The 7,890-nt window shown below is 37.5% G+C and overlaps 1 protein-coding gene across 2 annotated transcripts; it reads right to left on the minus strand.

The window, feature by feature from the left end:
- Window positions 1-365: 365 nt before the first annotated feature.
- Window positions 366-4,919, minus strand: LOC136482514 (cytochrome P450 87A3-like). Of its 2 annotated transcripts, XM_066479721.1 has the most exons (9): window positions 4,665-4,919; window positions 3,440-3,764; window positions 2,514-2,660; window positions 2,079-2,330; window positions 1,805-1,894; window positions 1,622-1,700; window positions 827-933; window positions 619-746; window positions 366-527 (listed from the first exon to the last, which is right to left on the minus strand). In XM_066479721.1, the coding sequence occupies exons 1-9, from the start codon at window positions 4,880-4,882 to the stop codon at window positions 437-439; spliced, it is 1,437 nt and encodes a 478-aa protein (XP_066335818.1). In that variant the 5' UTR covers window positions 4,883-4,919; the 3' UTR covers window positions 366-436. The 2 variants fall into 2 exon arrangements, with proteins under 2 accessions (XP_066335818.1, XP_066335819.1); XM_066479722.1 differs by lacking the exon at window positions 366-527 and having other exon boundaries at window positions 1,606-1,700.
- Window positions 4,920-7,890: the final 2,971 nt, after the last annotated feature.

Consider the following 7,890-nt stretch of genomic DNA (forward strand, 5'->3'; position numbering starts at 1 on the left):
GAGTGCAGATGCGGGTGTCTGGACGCACGCATCTGTCCGGACGTTCAGGCGCTAGCACTGCCGAGATTGTAGCGACTAACTAGGTATGGGCTGGGTATGTGCTGCGGATTGGTAGGTACAGATCCTTATGGGATATAGGTGAAAAGTTATTAATAAAAATTGTTAATTTTCTAAGATTCACACAAAAAAATAGATTTTTGATTTAGCTTGATATACATTATGCAATGTTTTCATTCAGATTTCATATATGCATTTATTACATCGTATATTTAATATATATCTTCACACACCGAAACAGGACACTTACAAATATGCACTGATACATTTCTCACACCGTACGTACTATTTGAGCATGCATCCATGCATTTTAACATCATATTCCAGTTTTATTTCACACATATATAGGTATCTCGAGCACAAGTATATATATCATCAGTTAGGCCCTTGGGAGTAGTTGAATTTGATATCCCTGTGGGAACATGATGACTGCCTTGCGGGATACTTCCCCTCCTTTGATTTTCGTCCATCTGCAAATACTCAAAATAATTCAGAAGCATGTCAAAGCGCTGCCAGCCTACGAATGTATAAATAGCAGTTTTGTCATGTGCCAGTAACTACCTGTACTTTGTCACCAAAACATGGAGGAAAAGTGCCATGAAAAGCTTGCTAAACTCTGATGCAGGACAAGCCCTTATGCCTAACCCAAATGGCACAAAATTCTTCTGTGCATTTCGCTTTGACTCATCCTGCATTTCTGGGATCGTCAGTATTTTCATAATGGCGATAGAAATGGGTAGCAATAATTGGGGTTTAATTTGTCACTGACCAGCCACCTCCATGGATTAAAGTCGAGTGGATCTTCAAAGAATTCTGGGTTTAGATGCACTGCCATGGGACTCATCATAACCATCCACCCGGCTGGAATTGTATACCCTGGGTTTACATGCATGTGTAAGTTCTTATATACTCATGCAAAAATAATTATATACACTACATAGCTTTGGATGCTTCATTGCCCTAACATGGCAGCTAGGTTCCTAAACATTAAACTAGAGTTTGTATCTAATTTCACTACCACACAAGTCTTCGTCATGTCGGTTCCATAACCCACACGTTAGTGTTGGTTTGGATTCAGACAATGGCAGTGATACTCAAGGATACTCCTTGTCCTTGGTGACAAAAAACTAGCAGCAGTTCCATTGTCATTGTTGGTCACCAAGGATAATCACATTTGTTTGTTTGTTTGTTTGTTAGTTCTTGTCTGCACAAACACTGGCAGTTCCATTGTCATTGTTTTGTTTCTAAACTAGAACCAACACTGCAAAATCCTTGCTCTATCTACAGTTACAGGTCATTGTTATGATCAGACAATAATAATAAAGAAGATCAATGTTGGTTCCAAACAGACAGATACATTAGTGTAGGTTCTAGTTAAGACATGGAATTATTACATTAATGAGTGTCAGTTTCTAAGGAAGTGGAATTAATAGGGCGCTAGAAATGGTTTATTTTGTGGTAATTCGGTCACTTCTTTGTATCATATTTATATACTCCTAAAAACACTACCTAAACAATAATGAAAAATTCCGACAATTTTTTTCGTACAATTGTATAAGTATACCATTCACTTGCACGTCTGTTAAAGTTTTCCTGAAAATCCCTGGTGTGACATTACTCATTCTCGTAAGCTCATTTATAACCTTCATGCAAAACAAGAACAAGCTCTCTTAAGTTAGAGAAGAAGATCCAAACAGGCTAACCCAGCCCATGATGAAATGGAAGCATAAATAAGGATCGAAATCACCATATTAGTGAAGGTCAATGACTTGTACTCCTCCCATGTGAAACCAGAACTTGAGTCCTTTCTGTTCCTCAATATTGTGTCATGCTCCTCCTGAAGCAAAATGATTTTGCATTATTCAACATCGGCTATATGTACTGGATGTAAAATGTTAATCATCTCTGAGTTTAACCTTCCTTCTCAAAAAAGAGTATCTATCCCTATCCATATTTATTTCTAGAGTGAAACTGTGCACACGTGGTTATGCGGAATATATAACCTAGTAATTTAGCGATACCTTGAGAGCATCCAGAACTGTTGGGTTATCACTGAGGAACTTGAACGCTAGTGTGAGATTGGGTGACAATGTCACAAAGCTTGTAAACAAGAGAGCAGACAGTGCATCTGTAGCAAATTTCTCATCTATTGTTGGCTTTTCGCTCTGTATTTCTTCAACCATCATGTTGAGAACATCTCCATGCTTTTCCTCAGTCGTGCTTATCCTCTTTCTCAATAGATTTGACATTAAGTTTAGCATATTGTTCTTTCCCTGCTCACAAAATATAATACAATCATGGGGCTTATTAATAACTAAAAACCCTGAAAGTCAACATGCTCAAATGCTTATATTGTTACAGTTGAGTAGCTGAATTGCATATATGTTCAATATGAAGAAAATATTTTGTAATATTATTACTTAATCTGTGTGTGAAACATAAAAATTATTACAAACCTGCATGCACTGGTAAAACGTTGTCCCAGGGAAATATATGGGGAAAGATATCAATCCTTCTAGGAAAGAACTGTAGTTCTTTCTCAATTCTCTTGACTTTGAGGGATGGAGGCCAAGCATCTTCTTAGCCACAAGCACAAAGATTACCTGCAAAAAAATTTATGTCAAATTAATCAGTTTATAGAGGATATAACATCATGCAACAGTCATTCATAGAGGATTATTTTTACATTTACATTATTTGGTGCTACAATTGAGGTTGGATTACAGTATGAGTTTTTTTTAACTACGTATACCCCGCATCATTATATATTTAATTTCTCGCTTGGTTTCATAATCTATGTCACAGCTTTCGAGTATGAAAATGTATGTCCATGTGTGGCGATTGATTATTTTCCTGAAAGAAACGTCAAATGCAAAGTCTGGGTTTCAGAGGAGCGTTGTCAATCCGTTTATTAAAGCATTAAACATAGATTTGTCAGTTATGAGGGTTGGAACGTTCATGTAATTTTAGGTTAACCTTTTGCATGAGTCTGTGCACAATGATGGACACGGAGATACATTGCAAAATGGAGGGACTACTCCCTCTGTTCTCAATTAAATAAAATTTTAAAGTTATTTTAAGTCAAACTATTTTAAATTTAACCAAATTTGTAAAAAAGAGCACCAATGTTTATAATGTCATATAATATTATGAAATATATTTTTTATAATGTACTTACATAGTGTCACAGATGTTGTTATCTTTTGTTTTTTTAATAAAGTTGGTCAAACTTAGGATAGTTTGACTTGTTAGCGTCATTTTGTGAAATGATTTATTTAAGGATAGAGAGGTAGTACTTACTTTTGGTTCCCTTTATCTTATTTAATCAATTGTCAAACTTAATTGGAAAATGTAAAAGATTATTAGCCATAATTGCACTTACATCAGGCGTGCTATCAGGCACATCAATGCTAGGTTTAGCTGCCCATTCAGCAAAAGTGTCTCTAATGTCCTTTTCCAGTTCTGGAATGAGGTCTTGCTTCAGATATTCAAGACCGAATAATCTAGACATGCAGTTCCGAACGAACTTCTGAGAGGTGCCATTAAACTCATCGATGGTCTTCTCACCAATTATAATATTCGCTGTCTCAGGGTACCAGCTCCGAAACAACTTCCCTTCTTGCTGAAATATGAACCGGTTCACCTCTGGATCAGCACAAATAACCATAGGTTGTCCCACTAAATTTGTCTTAAAAATGGGACCGTACCTAAGAGCAATAATAACAAGAAAAGGTTATTGATCGATTTTAAAAATCACTAGACATTATTGGAATCATTACTTCAACAAAGCATGAAAGTACACGTGAATATAATTTGAATATATTTAGTGTCAATATGTGTATATCTCAGAGAAACATTTCTATAATACACTATGATCAAGAGGCCTGGAAAAATACAAGACCTCAAAGAGCATGAAAAGAATGACCGTCATGGGGAGAGTGAGGTACGAATAGACGAATCCACTATGTTAGAGGCCGCCATCAACGGCGGGTCATTTCCCTCATCACAAACAACGTGAGAAATTTACATCTGAGAGTTTGTGTCCGTGATGTGATTTCCCCATATCTTTAATGGCACGATTTTCTCCATCTCTAATTTTCCCTCATCACAAAGTGTCTTTATATATTTGTCTCTAAATGATGACCATCAGTGACGTTTATATAATTTTACATCAGTGATGTGTTTGTCTCTGATGTAAGTGTCTTCTTTATGCTGTTTTGCCATGAACTAAGGGCTGAAAAGTCAGCAGCAATGTAAGAGCTTAGCACTCTCTAGTTCATTGCATTGTCTGATGTGAAATTATCCGTACTTTATTCCTATGTATTCCGATACGTAACAAATGGTAAGGAACTTTTGGCCATATTCTCTCTGCTCATATATATTGCACCATCCCATGTTCTTACAAGCCTATGTTCTGTTTTATGAAGGACCATGAATTAATCTTTATTTTTTTAACTTCTGTATATAAGGTTCACTTCAAAACAGCAGACACTTATTGGGTTGATAACTTAAAATTATTATTCAGTTGATAAAAGTGGATAAAGAAGGGCCTGGTGCCAATGATAACAAAATTAGAGAGCATCAAAAGTATGGATTTATAAACTCACCTCTGCATTCTTTGTTTGTAGAAATTTGGAATGTCCAAGGAGGCACTCATCTTGAAGAACTCCATGGTCTCACCAATGATAGGTAAGCCCATGGAACCAGGGGGAAGCGTGCCATTGCATGGCGGATTTATCCACTTGTACACCCAGTGTACTAACCATCCCGTCATCAGCGTAACAGCACATAGAGCTGCATATGGAACTACTAGTGAAATCTCCATTCTCTCCTGCTGATAGAACTGATTTCCTCTAAAGTAGAAAACCTTAGCTCTGCACATGGGAGTCGTGGCCTTTACCATCTTATATAGGAAAGATATGGTGTGTGCACGCCAGTTGTTGGGCCCTCAATTAATTTTGCTTCTAGAAAACATTAGCTCTATCCAGACTGGATCTTCGTATATTGTAATATCCAAACTTAAGCTAGCGGGGTTTCTTGTGGCGGGCCCTACTCACTGGGTTTTAAGTCATTGACTTAAGGCAATGAGATTGTTCTTTTTGTGTTAGGCATCAGTGTGGCATATTCAATCATGTTGACAACTATGTACACAATTTGTTATTTTTGTGTAGAAAATTTTGGTAACTAGGGTCTTCTATGATACTTGTACCTGCTAGGAGGTAGGACCTCAAAAAAATCACAACCCGGTTTCTTTTAGAATACATAAACCAATTAGTTAATTTAAATAATCAAGGAAAAATAAAATCCCCATGCATATAGGTGTCCCATGGTAATGAAATCAGTTTATGCTCCATGTATGCGATTATGTGAATGATCAATACTCTGTCTATCCACAAAATGATGCAAAAACTCACTTTTTGAGAAGTCAAATGATTTAAAGTTTGACTATGTCACACCCGGTTTTAAAAACAAAACCAGATTCGTCATATGTGTGCCCAGGAAGTCTACACATACAACAATAGAATAGAGGGTATCAGAATTAATGTTATATAGCGGAAACATACTTATAATTAGCACTTACATCAGAGTATAGTGGAATGGTTACTAATATTTTCTTCGGGCTCCAACTTCACAGGGGACGGCTGACTGGGGGTACATACGCCTAGCACTTCTATCCGTCTTCTGAGAAATCCTTCGTAACTCCATCAATCTTCAGAGCAACTTTTCTAAAGTCTGGGGTGTGGAAATAGCAAGGGTGAACACATGTCGTACTCAGCAAATATAACATGGGCGAATGAAGGCTCAAAAGGCTAACACTGTTGAACTACGGTAAGCACTTTTAGTAGATCAAGGTTTAGCATTAAGAACCTGAGTTGTTAAATTATGCCTAAGCTCCAATTCCCACAAGATCATGAGTAATGGCAATAAGACAATAATGAATAAACATGAGCATCAACATCATAGTATAATAAGAACCCATAATTCCGTGAGTTTTCCAACCTACTCGTGACCGTAAGCACGATTGTTATAACAGTTTTACACTCTGTAGAGGTTGTACATCTTTACCCATGAGCCGTGATTTACCCTTTCACCCGAGGTGATCAGCCTCTTGACCCACTACTAAGGAAGGTCGACAGGGTTTACTATGAAGTCTTTCAAAGGTTCGTCTAACAAGTTAGTAGCTACTACGTTTCCAATTGGCAAGAGAATATAGAGCCCTCTTCCGAATGGCACATTCCGCGCAGGCTATACACATAGGGACAGAGGCCGCACTATACTCAGCTTGGCAAGCCCCTTTTGCGTCCTTTTGGGTAACCACTAACAAGCTAGAAAAAGGTCCTTCTTTCTTTTAGTGTTATGCATCAGTGTGGCATATTCAATCAAGTTGACAAATATGTACACAATTTGTTATTTTTGTGTAGAAAATTTTGGTAACTAGGGTATTCTATGATACTTGTACCTGCTAGGAGGTAGGACCTCAAAAAAATCACAACACGGTTTCTTTTAGAATACATAAACCAATTAGTTAATTTAAATAATCAAGGAAAAATAAAAGTCCCATGCATATAGGTGTCCCATGGTAATGAAATCAGTTTATGCTCCATGTATGTGATTATGTGAATGATCAATACTCTGTCTATCCTCAAAATGATGCAAAAACTCTTACTTTTTGAGAAGTCAAATGATTTAAAGTTTGACTGTCACACCCGGTTTTAAAAACAAAACCAGATTCGTCATATGTCTGCCCAGGAAGTCTACACATACAACAATAGAATAGAGGGTATCAGAATTAATGTTATATAGCGGAAACATACTTATAATTAGCACTTACATCAGAGTATAGCGGAATGGTTACTAATATTTTCTTCAGGCTCCAACTTCACAGGGGATGGCTGACTGGGGGTACATACACCTAGCACTTCTATCCGTCTTCTGGGAAATCCTTCGTAACTCCATCAATCTTTAGAGCAACTTTTCTAAAGTCTGGGGTGTGGAAATAGCAAGGGTGAACACATGTCGTACTCAGCAAACATAACATGGGCGAATGAAGGCTCAAAAGGCTAACATTGTTGAACTACGGTAAGCACTTTTAGTAGATCAAGGTTTAGCATTAAGAACCTGAGTTGTTAAATTATGCCTAAGCTCTAATTCCCACAAGATCATGAGTAATGGCAATAAGACAATAATGAATAAACATGAGCATCAACATCATAGTATAATAAGAACCCATAATTCCATGAGTTTTCCAACCTACTCGTGACCGTAAGCACGACTGTTATAACAGTTTTACACTCTGTAGAGGTTGTACATCTTTACCCATGAGCCGTGATTTACCCTTTTGCCCGAGGTGATCAGCCTCTTGACCCACTACTAAGGAAGGACGACAGGGTTTACTATGAAGTCTTTCAAAGGTTCGTCTAACAAGTTAGTAGCCGCTACGTTTCCAATTGGCAAGAGAATATAGAGCCCTCTTCCGAATGGCACATTCCGCGTAGGCTATACACATAGGGACAGAGGCCGCACTATACTCAGCCCGGCAAGCCCCTTTTGCGTCCTTTCGGGTAACCACTAACAAGCTAGAAAAGGTCCTTCTTTCTTTTAGTGTTAGGCATCAGTGTGGCATATTCAATCAAGTTGACAACTATGTACACAATTTGTTATTTTTGTGTAGAAAATTTTGGTAACTAGGGTCTTCTATGATACTTGTACCTGCTAGGAGGTAGGACCTCAAAAAAATCACAACCCGGTTTCTTTTAGAATACATAAACCAATTAGTTAATTTAAATAATCAAGGAAAAATAAAATCCCCATGCATATAGGTGTCCCATGGTA

Source organism: Miscanthus floridulus, chromosome 9 (genome assembly GCF_019320115.1).
Source record: "Miscanthus floridulus cultivar M001 chromosome 9, ASM1932011v1, whole genome shotgun sequence".
In the NCBI taxonomy this organism is placed as follows: Eukaryota; Viridiplantae; Streptophyta; class Magnoliopsida; order Poales; family Poaceae; genus Miscanthus; species Miscanthus floridulus.

Bases quoted from the DNA above. Each gene is read 5' to 3' on its own strand.
- LOC136482514 (XM_066479721.1), bottom strand. From the start codon at position 4,882: ATGGAGATTTCACTAGTAGTTCCATATGCAGCTCTATGTGCTGTTACG. The intron at 2,661-3,439 runs GTAAGTGCAATT...ATTTTTTTGCAG, and splicing joins TGCCTGATAGCACGCCTGAT to GTAATCTTTGTGCTTGTGGC. The intron at 1,701-1,804 runs GTGATTTCGATC...TTTTGCATGAAG, and splicing joins CATTGACCTTCACTAATATG to GTTATAAATGAGCTTACGAG.